This window comes from Argopecten irradians, chromosome 13 (genome assembly GCF_041381155.1).
Source record: "Argopecten irradians isolate NY chromosome 13, Ai_NY, whole genome shotgun sequence".
Lineage (NCBI taxonomy): Eukaryota > Metazoa > Mollusca > Bivalvia > Pectinida > Pectinidae > Argopecten > Argopecten irradians.
This window is the reverse complement of record NC_091146.1, coordinates 26,590,788-26,607,960: the sequence shown is the minus strand read 5'-3', so window position 1 is coordinate 26,607,960 and position 17,173 is coordinate 26,590,788. Positions and strand designations below refer to the sequence as shown.

General features: G+C 35.1%; 1 protein-coding gene across 2 annotated transcripts in view; it reads right to left on the bottom strand.

Moving 5' to 3' along the window:
* Positions 1-625: 625 nt before the first annotated feature.
* Positions 626-17,173, bottom strand: part of LOC138306353 (uncharacterized) — a 155,902-nt gene continuing 139,354 nt past the window's right edge. For both annotated transcript variants that reach the window (XM_069246785.1, XM_069246786.1), the window contains exons 3-13: positions 8,277-8,777; positions 7,789-7,842; positions 7,191-7,229; positions 6,795-7,049; positions 6,121-6,239; positions 4,658-5,007; positions 3,582-4,467; positions 3,434-3,461; positions 2,877-3,185; positions 2,315-2,624; positions 626-1,006 (exon numbers count right to left, since the gene is read on the bottom strand). In XM_069246785.1, the coding sequence (XP_069102886.1) occupies positions 2,320-2,624; positions 2,877-3,185; positions 3,434-3,461; positions 3,582-4,467; positions 4,658-5,007; positions 6,121-6,239; positions 6,795-7,049; positions 7,191-7,229; positions 7,789-7,842; positions 8,277-8,777 (2,846 nt within the window). In that variant the 3' untranslated portion in view covers positions 626-1,006; positions 2,315-2,319. The remainder of the gene's footprint in view (positions 1,007-2,314; positions 2,625-2,876; positions 3,186-3,433; positions 3,462-3,581; positions 4,468-4,657; positions 5,008-6,120; positions 6,240-6,794; positions 7,050-7,190; positions 7,230-7,788; positions 7,843-8,276; positions 8,778-17,173) is intronic.

The following is a 17,173-nucleotide window of genomic DNA, read 5'->3' as shown; positions in this document are numbered from 1 at the left end:
CGTTCATCGATACAGTGATGCAGTTTATGATAATAAAATAATGATAAATTGAAATATTAGTTAATATAACAAATACATATGACCCCATACAACAAGGCAAATATCTTTGGTCACATTGCTGTATGTAATCATTGTAAAATATACATTGGATATTAAAGCATATTTTAACATATATCTTATTAAAATACATACATACCCTTAGTCTCATTCCGTTCAATAGAGGATCTGACAACATCGGCGAGATGATTCACAGCTCTTGCAAACTATTTCAATCCTTCTTTTTTCTTTTTAAGATTGTGAAAATTGCAATAGGAGTGACCAATCCAAAAAGTCATCAAAATATGACCTCCAATTACATGTTGTCAATTCATCTATGGAACAGAGCGAGAAAAAAGATAATTGCTGTTTTCATTATGGAATATACAAGGGATAGATATTAACATGCGTATCAAGATAAAATATACAAATATTGGATTGTGATGAAGTGTAGTCACTGCATACAAGCCTACGTGTTTAATTGAAGTATTCAAGCTGTCAATAACTCCATGGTCAGTAACTCCATGGTCAGTAACCCCATGGTCAGTAACTCCATGGTCAGTGACTCCATGGTCAGTCCAACTCCATGGTCAACTCCATGGTCAGTAACTCCATGGTCAACTCCATGGTCAGTAACTCTATGGTCAGTAAATCCATGGTCAACTCCGTGGTCAGATCCATCATCCACAGTAAGTCACATGGTGATGAGAGATATCGTTGCAAAATCAAATATTAAACTTTTCAGTAAATATTAACAACGTTTTTCGTTGCTTCAACAAAAAGAGTCAATTTTAAATCCAAAGATTCCATTTCTCATTGTCATGCCAGATAATGTACATTATCAACGGAGAACTTCCATCATTGTTCTATGGCTACCTCATCCAGAAAGTGATCTGTTGATTTCGATAGCTACAGCTACGTAGTAGACAGATCATCGTGTTGTTGGTTCAACTGGATGTTCGGATTATACCTGATAATAAATAAGTAAACATTTCACTTTCATCCCTTGATGTGCTAGTATTCCTTTTTCGTATGGTATTCTTACTTTTAATATAATTCCCGCAAGGCTAACGTATAACCATACATAAATCGTGTTTCATGTAAATAATTATTAAATGACTTAACCTAAGCTCACACAAGAAATAGCTTAATTTAATGTGATTGACGAGATTAAGATTACATAAATTCAGCTATTAATGATATTGCTATCATAATGGTATTTCCCCAATTCAAATACGATATAAACAACAACATGTCTGATTGTACATACCGGGCAAAATGGTAATATACGAAATACATATTTACTTGGTGGTCAAATTACGGCCAGAAATCCAAATATACAAGCTGTCCAAGGAAAGTAGTTTTTCACCAATAGGTAGACACAAAATTGATGTGTTATTGTATTAAACTTTGTCATGTATTTCGCGCACAGTGAAGACGGATATGTCATCTCATGATTGAACATATGATTTTGTCATATATTCAAACAGATATACAGTATAACTAGACATTCGCTCTGCCTAATTTACACTTCATTCTCTGCGGTATTTAACAACGTGTTTTTTTTTTTAAAATACACTTTTTATTAACATTACTATTGAAAATAGCCGTTATAAATATATTAAATGCTGGACTGGAAAACAATGCTTAAATAGTTATCGACATGCAAGCTTTGTCACAGACTGTGACAATTTTCAGCATTTCACAACGTGCATTTTTATGAAATTAAAATTTTATTACGATTGGAAATCACCTTTATGAATAATTTTAATACAAAATTTGTATCAAAACGACAGACAGAACTAAAACTGAATTCAATTCATTATGTTATCACAAATTCCAATGATTATGCGACTCGTTCTTGTTGAATGTAACTGTTGTAACGCCGACCGGTAGAGTTGATAAATAAATGTTTCAACCATGCTATGACAAACCTCGCACTCTACGCCAAATACAGGACAAAATATAATACAATGAAACATCATTTCTGCTTCTTAACATTGGTGAAACACTGTTCCGTGAGTATCCTGTATATTTGTATTTCTGCTCGTGATTTAACAAATATATGTCACGTATGCTCCCAGACGACATCTTTTATTTAAAAGCGTTTCCTTGAGCGTAAATAGCGTAGCCGGTTTATACGATCGGACCCGGTGAACAAGAGAATAAATGTTTCGTTAATATGTATTTCAAATGTTCAAGTAACACATGACAATAGGACGAAAATATCTGATTACAACATGATCAGACCAGACCAAATGGTTTTATATTTAAATACCTGATCTATCTGTCCTTTAATGCTGTGATAAGGGATTCCGTGTCCATGTTACATTCCCTCATCGCCAGAAGTATCGTGTTCCTTGTCGGCCGAGGTTTGGTCTCGATAATGAACGAGTTCAGCAAAGCTTTGACCTTTTCGCTAATTCGTTTCCTTCTGTACTCGACGTCAAATTCGTCGATAGTCTTTGGTAGAAATCCAAGCTCAATGAACAGATTGAAGTAGGCCTTAACGTCTACATATCTTTCGATGACTGGGACGTCATCCAACAAAAGTGTTCGATGTAGCCATTCTGCTGGTAATCTGTCATCTAAAACAAGAAAATAGAAAAAAAGTTATAGTAATTGTATTTAATATACTGAATATTGGCAAAGTATTATCGTAATACTATATTGAGCCTGTTTTAGAATTTCACATGTTATATTTATGTGCAATCTGATTACCTATATTCTTAATATCGCAACGTTTGATAAACAGCGTGATTTTAAGTATCTTTATTTTAATCATATATTGTTATATGTGTAAATATTCATTATCACCGTTTTTCTTTACTACACCTTACCTTTAAACACAGTATCCGCGTTGCTATCCACAACTTCAATGAGCTTTGCTGCGTCCATTCCATTCTCAATCATAACCCCAGCTACTGTTTTGAACTTGTAATCTACCCCTATTTTGGTAAGTTGAAGGAAAATCTTGGTAACTAGAGATCTGAAAGCTAAATGGCGGTGTTCTTCCATCTCCTGTTGAATCACTTCACTTTGACAGCCAAGCCCGACAAAGAATGTCTGATACGGATTCCCAATGTACTTGGATATCCTGCCAATCTCTTTGTATGACAACTTCCTCTTCGGTAGTTTGTTCGTCAGTTCTTAAATGACATTCCACAAACAACTTTAATATTTTTAAAGTGTAAAAATAGTGTTGTAGCTAATGTTTATACGGCACCACACATGTTTGTCGGTCCGTTTGAATGATTTTACAGCTTAGAATTCATCAAAGCTGATGGTTTTCAATATATTACTTTTAATTTGTAAAATTCAATAACGTATATAAAGCAGAAATGTATTAGCAAGTGCTTGAGTTCCAAAAATAAGTGTCACTGATATATTAACTCACCTTCAGATAACCTTGATGTCTCCTCTCTCTAAAATTCACAAATAATGTAGTTATTATTAATAGTCATATTGTAATGAATATCCAACTAACTTTATAAAACAATGACAATCATTTTAGATCATATTAATACAATAAATAAAGTACTAACCTTCTGTGAGGGATCTTCAAACCAGACATAAATGCCATCTCGGCTTATCCATTCACAACCATTTGGTCCAATGCATTCAAGGCGTTCAAACTGTTTCAGTTCGTCTATTTTTACCATCTTGTCATTGGAAGTGAACCGGTAGTCGTTGTGTAGGTACAATTGATACTTCAGATGACTCTGCTGATTTTGATCAAGGACCCGCTGTAAAAGATTTTCTAGAATGCAGAACAAGCTTATCCCGGCTCCCTTGGCGTTTACCTGTGCATCCTTTGTAAACATAATGACCTTCATTGCATGGTCTCTACAGTTGATAGCCATGTTCCATAGTCCGTTCACTGCTAGACAAGCAAATCCACGTTGAACAAACTTTAAGCCATCATGCCCTTGTTCATTGAGACGTTCAAATCTGTGAATGCATGATGCAATGAGTTTGTCCCATACAGCCTGCGGAATGAATGGGTTGTTGAATTTGAGACATAGAGTGACAGTTTTGACGATATTGGGATCTTCAAGAAAGGGTCGAAGCACCTCGGGATCTGCGGTTTTAAGCATACATGGTACTATGTAGTAACCAATATCACCGTTTGGATCATCAGACAGTGGTTTTGCCAAGAGGTTGAGGGTTTCCATTACGATGCAAAGGATATCTTTGTTATCAAGAAACCTTTCTTCATTCCAAAGTTGCATCAGTAATGTGACAGGAAGAATACCAGATTTCTCATACTGTACCCACTGAGGTTTCAGTACTTTAGGGAGGTTGGTGGTGAATTTCGGATCCGTAATCACCTTTTTAAACGCGTCGATAGTCCATTGCGCTTGGAGGATGACAAACGGGCTATCACCATGGATGTTATAGCAATGGAACGATCCGTTTAGCTTCAGGTTTCTGATAATAGGGAAATATTAAAAATAAGAGGAAAGAACAGTACAGACAATTATGCACAGTAATTCGGTTTGTCAAAAACAACAGATAACCTCACAAATATAAGCGTAGCCAAATTGTTTAGCTTATAAAACAATTGTGGCTGTTTTATTGCCAAACATAACTTCCTTAAACTGACACAGCAAATACTTACTGGAGGAAATCCTTGATTTCGTCTTTTGTAAGTGGCACTGGCAAATTCCTGTTAACGTCAATCAGTTCCCCATGTGTTAAAACAATCACTCCCTGATGTTTTAGCCGTACCAGCTCATGTTGGAGAGCTGTCCACCTCGCAGGAACAGGCTTCTTCCACCGTGATTGAAGATGGGATATATCCAATACCTTCTGCCACATTACTTCGTACATATCTTGGTTGATCGTAGAATCGTCTAGGTTAGCGATAGGGAACGCATCTTGGACGTGATTCACCATGATTTTTTGCAGAGTTGGATTGTCGTGGAGAGTTTGAAGAGCATGAGCAAATGCTGCTTCCTGTTCTTCTTTCTACCATCAAAATATATGTTTAGTTCAATAAATCAAATCTTTCCATATTTTTTCATTGTATATATCCATTTGTCATAACTTAAAGAAACAAATATAATTTGTATATGAAAACTAGCGGGGAATGATATATTTCATATTGTAACATAATAGCAGGATTTGTCCTTAATAGTGCCTTTCTAAACATTGGATTGCGTATGCTTTATTATATCTTATGACGGCGTGTCTTATCATACCTTATCTAATATTGAAACAGAATATGTCATTAGCACATATCCAGGTAGTATTACACCTGTGTGTGGTTTGATGATTCGCTGCTATTTCATTGTAAATAGTAATTTGAAGGTGGAACTCTTTGTATAATTAACCTTGCACTGAGCATCTTCACTTTTGTCACAAAATCATTATTAATATATTAATGGCCTCTATAAATACACCTTATAGTCGTAATATTTATTAAAATGAGGTCACGGAAACATTAAAGGTTTTATTTTGGTATTTAGAGTCTGTTTGTAATGGCAGAATCTACGTCACAGATATTATCAGATAATTTTGCATATCTTGGCAAAAATCCAAATATATATATTTCTAACAAGATACTGCAAGATAACATACAACAATTAGCGATACATAGTGAGGTAGGGTTCATAACAAGTTATATGTATTTATGGCCTGTAACATATTTTTGTGATAAATAACCTGTAAACTATAAGGAAAGGTCCATCTGACAACCCGAACATTTTCAGACAAATACCAATGGTAGAATCAGTGAAGTTCAAATTGTCGTTCAAGATGGAAGTCATTTTGGAATTCCGATCGACACGAAAATAACAACACTTGGTCGAGACTACTTCAATATCATTTCTGGCGAGTTTCACCTAAATCGCATTTATAAAACTTGAGTAGTTGAAAATGTGTTTTCAAGATAGCAGCCGCAGCGCCATCATAGATTTTAAAACGACCTGAAAAATAACAAAACTTGATATAAACCATGTCAGGATAATTTCAGGCAAGTTTCAGCTACATCTGGTGGAACTAGAGAAAATTTAGATGTGAACATATTAGTGATGCTGGACGACGACGCTGAATCACGAGACAAAAAATAACTTCTCTTACATCAGACGACACTTGGTCGAGGTGGGACCCGACGAGGATCACAGGTGGAGTTCCAACATCAACTGCGGAGTCGTCTACGGCGTAGGTAGCTATGCTCTTGAGCCACTGCTCCGTTATTTCTGTTAACATTGATATAGAGGTGCTATACATTTTCAGTCTGATTTAAATACAGATCCTTATTATCACTACGTTAGATAAGAGAATCTGAGAAAATCCCATTAGGGGTCATGTCCAGGTGACCTTTGTAAATGGCCAATCAAATTGCTGCTGGGAAAATTTTGACAGTGAATTTCAGGGGACGAAATAGTTTGAAAATCTATTCGAATTATTTTCGTGTACGTAGTCATCTCGCCTACAGAGCACAATAAAGCTAATCGTCTTGATATGTTGGGGCGAAATGGCGTTGTCAATTGACAGAGCAACGTGCAGAAAATGCATTTGATCTGAATTACACGTGGTATAAAGGTCATCCGAACATGACCCTTAATCGGATTTTCTCAGATCCTCTATTGAACGGAGTGGCTATAAGGATCTGTATTTCAATCAGATTTTATACAGATATTTCAAAAGAAAGCCGACGCTCAATATTGAAAATAAACAATATTTAAATAATCGCATAACAACTAGATGTAAATTATGTTGAACTATCATTAACAATCCATTGATATAATTACCGTATCCTGCTGCCGATCTTTCTGGATCTGTACACATCTGTACGTCGAACACGACGACAAACACCATGTTACTGGACAAATAACTATGATGCGTGTTGTAGAAGACTTCTTCACCGCCAAAATCGTATATTGTTATAAAACCTTTCACACTTTCATCATTCTCTGAGATCTCTGTGTGCATAATCTCCTCTATAACTTCCTTCTGTTCGCGGGAAACGTCTACGTCTTTCTTTTTTCCTACTTCTGTAGTTTCAACTAGAACACAACGGTTTATAGTATGCAACCATAGCTGATTTCAAAATGACGTCCTGAACAATATTATTGATGTATAAAACGCACTTTTATGACATATACTCTATACATTATTTCAAAGGCACAAAGAACGATGCTACTTACTTTGTTCCTGGTTAACTTGTAATTTCGGAGGGTCCTCAGCTAAAATTTTAGAAATAAATTAATTTAGTTTTCTTTAAAACAAGTCTACGACTTTTACCTGGTATATGCAAAAGAAGGTATTGGTAGTTCGTAGTCACGTGTATGTTTATGTGTATACATTTGTTATGAAAGGCAAACAAACAAGCTTTATTTTCAAACAAAAACTGCAATATATAGATAAAAACCATAATCATCTTCGATTTTGTGTGAAAGAAAATGAAAATATGTACAGGGGAGGAAATTATATTTGACAAAGTTGGAAGGGATGAGGGAAAATGTTATCGATTTTTTATGCAAAATTGTATATGAGTAAAAGTGGTGAGCAAAGATTGAAGAGTGCCCTCTCCGAAAACTGCTAGGGACATAAACCTAAAACATAGCATGTAATTAAATGGAGGCAATGTCTATTTCCATTCACTCTTGCTATATAACGAATTTTCTGTATACTGAATTACATTTTTGTTCCTTTAGCGTTGGGAATAAGCGAGGTTTACTATACATGGATTTAACGTACGCGTGATTAGATCTAGAGTTTTTTTTGCAAATAAATTGTACAAACCTTTTTTTTTCTGTCTGAACAGTGAGAAAAACATCCGTAGCCTCTCTTTGATACCTGTATGGAAATAGAACATGCTTTGCTATCCAGTTTAAAATGTTTACTAATATACAAATTAGAATAATAGGATTGTTTTTATCAGTATATTATTACTTTTTCTTACATATTATTAAGTTGCTATCCGATCATTCAAGATTGTGTAAAATGGCTCTTCGGTTTTGCTTCAATTATATTACAGTACAGTACTGTTGTATTGAACCTCTACATACCAACGAATTCACTTCGTTACAAGTTACAAGCAGTATTTGTTATACAGCAAATAGATTACAGTAGTATTGGAGGAGAACGGAAATTACAACGATATAACCATGGATTCGTTGTAAGCGTCGTGGTCGTTATAAACGTACTTTACTGTATAAGTAGCATATGGTGTCCATATATTTACTTCTATATCGTTGAGTTAGTTTAAAGCATATAAATAGTCATCTTACTTTTCCTTTTGGCTTTTGACGAGGAAGGTACAGGTACAGCAGATGCTACCGAGCTTGAATGAGCCTCTTCTTCTTTCTGGCCTTGATCTGGTTCATTTGTATATTCTCCATCGCCAGCGTTTAGCTTTGTATTATGAGTGTCTGGCATGTTAATGGTGAACTGAACTGATTTTAGCGTCTCTTCCTCTGTTACTTCACCTTTTTGATATCGATGGATGATATGCCGTAGTCGATGACGACCAGTTTCCATTTCTCCATGTTTATCAAGTGCTTTTCTGAACCCTGTGTCGGGGTTGTAGGCGATATAATTCACGTAAAAATCAGCTGTATCCGTTGAGCCTGGTCCGCCTTGTGGAATGCTTTCTTTTTTAAGTTGTTTGACTAAGCATGATTTACCGACTCCTTTATGTCCCACCACAGTAATAGTTATATTACAAGGTTTCTCAACAGTCTTCTGTATTCCTTCAGCGTATTCCTGCTCCTGACGGTGACGTATTTGTTCTAATGAAGATATAATTGATCAACATAAAACTTTTTTTTTTCACTTGGAAGTTGAAACGTGCTGTGTGAAAAATAAGAGTAGCATGCACATTATTGATTCCAACAGTAGGTGGGTGATACCATGTCCTATATACATTGTAGCTGTTGTGATACTAAAGGGATATCAGAAACATTTATATCGTTTATATATGCCTTTCATGAAGGAGCATAAAAACCAAAATAAAAACAAAAAATGCGTGAGCTGATCACTTGGCAAAATTTCTAGAAACAATGATGAATAGAACAACGATTGGCCATCGTTTTCGCACGATTCCAATCGTCATCGTCTGGATAAGTCCGATGACTGTTAACTTAAAGTTCAAAATTTAATAACACTGGCCGTTTGAGTTTGTTTTTGTTTAATAGATCAATGTCATGTTTGATATGCTTGTTTTGCGAACTTAAGGCAGATGTTTCTTTATTCGTTATGCATCAACAAAACAATTATTTTCGTTGACATTTCTGGGGCCGATTCGAATCAATTCGTATCTTTCGGGGTACGTACGTGAGTTAACATTTGTGCAACATATGTTTATTTGTTTTGTTAATTTACGTCCCATTAACAACCAGGGTCATGTATGGACGGCCTCCCATGTATATGGTTTGTAGTATTTGATTTCGGTATATTCATGTTGTGTCTTCTTGTATAGTGGGAATCTTGCCCTTTTTCCACTTTATGCTGAGCGCTAAGTAGGAACAGAAACTACCACTTTTATTGACAGTGGTGTGTCTTTACGAGGAGAAAGGGAACAAGCAAAGAAATGAAACAGAGTGAGACTTTGTTCAGGGGTATACAATGTGCTTTTGATTAACTGAAAACTGGTCATCCCGCCTGTGTAGTTATAGTAATTATAACACCAATAGTGCTGTGGAATTAATACATACAGTCAGACCATCAAGCCAAGTTGTGATCTACATTTTCATTTGACTTTTGTACAGCGTTATTAGTAATTGTAGTAAATCAAATAGTATTTCCTATGGAATATATGGTCGATATATATATCAGAGCTTTGTATACAATCTTCATATTGCGCGATAGCGCATTATGAAACGATTGTCTGCAAAGCTCTGGCATCTATATGAACCAAAATAGAAATCAGAGAAAGCTTTGCAGGCAATCTTCATAATGCACAATAGCGCATCGTGCATTATGAAACGATGGTCTGCCAAGCTTTGGCAGTTATATATATCATATAGCCCATAGGAAGATAGTTAAATATTTATATTTACATCATTTACTCATTTTGCGGTTTTCTGCAAAACAATTGTTAAGTAGGACCAGGAAAACCGTTTATCAACGACGATTTGATCTACACGATTAGAACAGCCATTATGACGGTGATTTGTTGACGTTTCCACGTCAACATTAGTAACGTCATAACGATCACGTTTTGGGTGTCAGTAATACCCCCATAGACTTCACTTTGGCTTGTTAGTTTATGTAGTAAAAGTGGCAAGTGAACGTAAATATACATGTTTGTATGTCAATTTAATTCATCAAACCTTATAATTTTGCTCTGGTTACATAACTTATGGTACTGTAACGGTATATTTTCCGTTGCATTAGGAAAATTAACACAGTAGATTACTACCCGATATTTTCAACATTTTTAATGATAAACATATTATTGAAATCTACAATGCATGTACCCACCCTGTCCCCTTTATAGCCACAGCTTGAACATATCGGAAATACATGTACATGTACGGTAATAGGGTATATACCTAACGTGTTTTCGCAAGCTCAACAAGCATGTGAAATCATAGTAGAACTCCAAAACAATAGTTAAAACACACAAATGGTAGGTTAGTTCCTGTGACTCAGAAATAAAAGATTTGGAAGTTCGGTAACTATACATGTCCTTGATACTAACATTGACCGAACTTTCAAATATTTTATTTGTGAGTCGCAGGAACTAGCCTACCACCTGTGTTATATCATATATACTGTGTGGTTTATGTACTTTGCTACATTCCTCACGTTCTATTTTAATAAATTGTACATGTATCATGCTACTTAGCATATTGTTGTGCAAACATTGATGTAACCTGGCTATGGGCAATTGAAACAGAATATTTTAGATAAGTTCAATTGGGATAGACACAGTAATATTCGTATAATAAAACAATTGATGCTCCCGTGATGGAGCCACATGACGATTTGTCCACCCTCGACGCCCTCGGTTGACATAACGACTCTCGAGCATCAATTGTATAATGTCATATATGGAATGAAGTACTGATTGTGCATGTATCAAAAGCAAAACAAAACTATTCTATCTGTATGTTTGTGTTTATTAGACACAAATGTGTTGTTGTTCAAATGATATCGTTTATGTTCTTTCGGTGTTGGATCATCTTTAAATTATATTCGTATACAAATGGAATTCGCGTCTTGTTAAGTAAATATTAATTTATGATAATATAAACTATGTTTTGACGTCGGCAACGAATGTTTTCTACATCCGTGTTCAACATAAGTATGTATAGTTATTTTATTATCATAACACTTCATGATATGCATGACATGACTTCATGATATAAAAGGATGGATTGATCGAAGACTATATATATACATCGACGATTTCAAATACGTTAGATAGATTGGGTAGCAATTTTAACAGTCCCTTAATTCAACTCGGCCTTTTTGTATTTACATTAGTAAGCGCACAGTACAAAGTGTATAAACGACATTTATACATGATAACCATAATGTTCATTTTGGTTGTAATATTGTTCCTTGGTTCGATTCAATGCAAATACATACTTTCTGTTTAATTCGTTCTAGCTAACAAACGCTCATAGTTGACAAACTGAGATTCTACACATCATTAGTATAAGTAATTCTGAACAAAACGGTATTTTTAGTGTTTGAAAATATTATACAGAACGACCACAAGACGGTCTTGGAAATTGGGGGTATTTCGCAGATTCCCAGTAAATTTCCACGGCAGACGAGATATTTTGGTACTTGGGCCGCCTTCCTTCAAAGCTATTCTGACCAATTGGATCGACGAGTGGACCATCACAAATGGGTTGTATTTTTGAAAAATTCTGTTTATTTCATTATTCAATTACCTAAATTTACGAAACGTTTTATAAGTCTTACAATGATATCCAAACATTTGTTGGAGATTGCTCGAATTGGGGAAATGTGTGCTGTTTGAGGCGTTCAACCGCACAAAGACATGCCATACGACAAGCGCCACCTGTAGGAGGTGTAGGAGGAATGCGTTGTGTCACTTGTGTATCCGGTTTGAACCGGGTTGGATATTGATGTTGAAATCCGCCTCACTTTTCAAGTTACAATCGGGTAAGTTGGCGTAGTTGTCTATTTTACTTGTTAAAGCTATCACTATCGGCGGATGTTAGTATTATTCGCTATCTAATATTTGAGGTTGTTGTTCTTTATGCAGTACCGAGCCTGATCATGACAGCGACTGAATCAAGCGTTAGGCCAGACAACACTGCATGAATTTAATTTAAAAAACAACTCGTAAGCTGACAGTATTGTACAGACTCTGAGACAGATGCCGTTTTAATATGTTCTCCTAATAAATTGCTTAATTGTATGATTAAATTGATACCTACTAGGCTAGTAGCGTATTTAAACTATACCCGTTGTCAGATGACACATGTTTAGTTGAACAGCTGCAGTCTAAAAATAGCACCGAACATACATGTAGGTACCGTGATATGAGATCAAAGCGAAAGTGTCCATGCGACAATGTTCGGCAAGGGATAGGCCTTGCCGTAAACTAATTAATATAACTGATAACTAAAGAACAAACCTGAAAAAATCTGGTAGTTTGACATTGGATATGATTAACATTATTAGATATACACTGCAGTTTTACATGACACGAAGGCCTGAATTTTCACAAATTACATTTTTTTACATTACATTTTTGCATTAACTTACTTAAAGGTTACTGTTTGTCAAAATAGATTATTTTGATTAGAATTGTAGATAATATTTGTGTGGGCACCGCTATTATAGAGACGATTCAGAGTGATGTATTTGTGTGTGGGCATCATATTAGTAAAGGACATTTCCTTTTATATACTTGTGATCGCAGTAAGAACTTTGTGTAGTGCTCCCTATAAAGCATAGTAGGGGAGAGTTACCGCCCTTTGTGGAATTACTGAAAGGAAACCAGGAAGAGTATGGTGATAGTGTGCGCGACGCGGGAAGCAGGGAGAAAAAGACGCGGATTAATGTAATGGAGCAGTGGACATTTGAGAGTGCTCGGTCATCTTTCGAACTGGAAGTCTCCACACGTGTGTAAAAAGTGACTGCTTCGTGGCATGGTGTGCCAATGATGATGGTGTCTACGCCGTAGACTACGGTAGAATTCTGAGAAGTGTTCGAGATGTGACATTTGACGTGGGACGCGCTGAACCGTGAACGTGGACAAACGAACTGATAAGCCAATATGATAAACATCGTAAGTGTATCGGTGCCCCACACACCTATGTTGTAGTCTTACATATGTTTTGTATTTATTAAATATTGTTTAAGTGTATACCAAGGCCTCTGTTTTCACTCAGCTCAGTTAAAGCATAGCTACCCAAGAAAAGATCCCAGAAAAAAATAAAATAATATTTGTCCATATTGTGACACTGTTCACTTAGAGAGAGAGAGAGAGCGAGAGCGGGGGGGGGGGGGGGGGGGGGGTAGTAACAACAGTTTTTTTTTATAAATTAAATGTACTTTATATCAAACACTCAACAGCCTCTTCAGTTTCGAGCATTTCAGACACCAACTAAACTTTAAAATAACTGATTTTTTTCATTTTTTTATATTTATTCTAAAAAATGTGCTTTACAGCTGGGACCCAAACAGTAGACTAGTCGTGACGGACAATAGTCGTGATTATGTGCATATTCTACTGTGTGTCCAGATTTACGAATGTCTGGAGCTGCTGACGAATATTTCATCACGGTGCTGTTTTTATGTGGAAATAATATGTTTCATGAGATGCAAAGATTTTTTTCCCCAAATCACGACTACTGTTCCATCACGACTACTGGTAGGGTCCCAGTAGTTTGTCTTAAAAAATGCCTCGTTCTCCCAGCCAATTCCGGAAAAAAGCAATATTTTATGATTATTAAAAAGTAACCTTTGGGAATAGATCTAAAAATATCATATATTTCTCATTATACAGGTACATTTAAAATTTCTTAGTGATATCGGTTAAGGTATTGTACCAATAAAAAATATTATTTGCTTTTGAAACTTTTTTATTACTTCATTCTTTACATGTTCGCATATTTTTTTCCCACTGGGATTGAATAAAGAGGGGCAATTTGCTTATTTGCTCAATTTCTAGGTATATTTTCTAGCGTAATGCTAGACACAATTAAAAGAAATAGCCAAAATATAGAAATGTACATGTACTATTCTAATAGATTTCTTGTTAAGCGAAATCGATATTGTCTATTATTACCATTTTCTTATTTATATAAACTTCTTAAAATAAAATAGGGTTAGGAGAGACTTTTATATGAGTGGATTTTATTAATTTGATGTCCTATTAACAGCCAGGGTCATGTAAGGTTGTTCAGTTTGTTTGTGGTGGAAAGCCGGAGTAACCGGATAAAATTCAGCGACCAGCAGTCAGTACCTGGCGACTGCTCCAAATGGGATTTGAACTCATGACTCAGAGGTGGAGCTAGGTAATGTGGAAATATTTCGGTGTATCTTAACCACTTGACCACTGTGACTCTGACTGATAATTATATACAAAACATTTGAAAATCGTTTATATCATGCCAATATTTAAATCAAATATCAGAATCAGCATTTATTGCAAGGTTATTTAAGGAGATGATAGAGGAAAGTCAGAGTACACAGGGAAAAACCACTGACCAGCAGTCAGTACCTGACACCTACTCCAAATGGGATTCAAACTTATAACCCAAAGGTAGAGGGCTTGTGGTAAATATGTCGAGACATCTTTACCACTCTGCAACCTTAGGCGACAGGTCCAAACTAGCTATTCCATCCTTTTCTCCTTCTACATAACCAATGCGTCATAATAACTGAACAAAATTCATGAATTGCAGGGACAAATATTAGGCAATCATTATGACTTAATTGTGTTTGGCTTAAAATTGCATGTAGAAAACAAGATTTTCATCTGGGATGGGAAAGAGGGGTATTTGGTTTATTTGCTCACTTTCATGCATTTATATATATAATTAGCTAAAAAATCATTTCAAAACCACAAAGTTCGAAATTACTTTTTAAACTACCTCTTAATGACCTGTTGGGTGCCATGCAATCAATATTTAATAAATAAACTTTGGTTATTTTAATTGCGCTGTATCCATGAAAACTTGTAGCTTGATAGCGTTCTTTTGTGATTTTCTATGTAAAAACACTGTTTAACTTTCTTGTTCTCTAAAATGTATGTATTTGTAAGGCATTGAGTGTTCGACGAGGATGATATTGTCTATTATTATCAATTTCTTACTTATATGAGAGAAAAACAGTTTCTTTTCGATAAAATGGGGGTAGAAGATCTAGCCTTTTATATGATTATTCATGAATAGGCATATTTCCATGGTACATGTAAGAATACAAATGTTTTGATGTCTGTCATATACTCATATACATGACATTTCCAAATCTTTTATACTGGGTATCATGTAATTATTAATATATCAGAATCAGTTTATCTATTGCAGAAATTTTGATTTTTAAATATGGTTTGTTTTTCACATCTTTTTCATTTAGAAACATGTAAAGCTACAGTAGTATATCACTGCTACATGCATACATTGTATAAAATGAACAGATTTTGACTAAGAATTACTAATTGAGCTATATGCTGAAAGCAAATATCAGACTGAATAAAGTTTGCAAGATTAAATGATGGTTTCATAACACCCAAAATATCCCTGCAATATGGGATTATCTCCTACTACTTACAGATTCTTTGAAAAACAATTGTATATACCTTCACTAACGGATCATTTTTACAAGAATTCTTTAAATTTGTTGCATTGATAATATTATATGGTATACAATACTACATTACGCATGTATATATATATATCATACAGATAAAACTCTTTGAAATCAGTACGTTTAATAATGACATGATTTTAACTTTAAACACAGTTTTAATTACTGAACTTAACAATGCTGTAACATAGCAAAAACAAACATTCTTCATGGAAGAGTATGTACTGTAAAAGCAAAGTTGGACTAATAAGAAAAGATGATATAACTATAGATTTATTCAATATTAAAATTAAAAATTCAATGAATTTGTCAATTACTACTAAAAACTGACTTGAAAGGATGTGCTTTCATTACCAAAGTTTTATTTATTACTTATTATTGAAGTATTGCGTATACCGAGTAAGCTGTTCTAGCTCCATGACAGAGGCCACATGAGAACATTTAATTGGGATCGAATAAAGGGAGGTAATTTTCTAATTCAGCATTTGTGAGGTAATTTTCTAATTCAGCATTTGTTTAGCTATACAAAGTTTCCGAGCATAACGCTAAATATTGAATTCTATTAGACCTCATGTTTATAAGAGTGCCTGCGATTAGTTGAAAATTATCAAGTGGCTGAGAATTAATAACATTGAGGGGTGTGGGGGTAGATGAAGCATCATATTTTACCGAGATGCATGTCCCCATGCCCATGGTAACCGTTCTTCTTCCAAAGAGTTATCTCCCCTTATGATTGTACTACAATATTACGGACGAAGAGCGTATATACTCCAACCCTCCATAATTACTATATATTTTTTATTTAAAATCTTGTAACCTATTTTATTCACAAAAAGTGTGTTACATGTAATGTGTACATTCATGTGATTTTTGTAAGGAAATTAAAGTTAGGACGAGACATAAAAGAATTGGCTACCTTCTGAAGATTAGGATAAGCTGTAAAAGAATCGGACTACCTTCCGAAGATTAGGATACGTCTTTAAAGAAGCAGCTACCAGTTTTGAATTGGGAGTGCTAGCTATATTCCACTTGCAATAAGTTGTTTTCAATAGTCTTACAGACCTGATGTTGGGTCTGTACCATGCTGAAATGGAGGAATGTTGAAACAAACGGACTTGACCTTAATATAAGGTCACAGTGTCAAATGGGCTAAAATTTTTGAATTACCGCGAGGTCCTTAACGTCTCTCAATTCATACGCAACACCCCATTAAGGTGTTGCTCCACTATAAATCTAATACGTCTTATTAGGTAACAAATGAAATACACAAAGGAAATACCACGTGAATATGACAAGTCTTAATAGAGATGTGTTGCTCTAATATGTATATGGACGGGTATTTAACAATTGCCGTCGATCATTTCAGCCAACGTCAATAGTACAA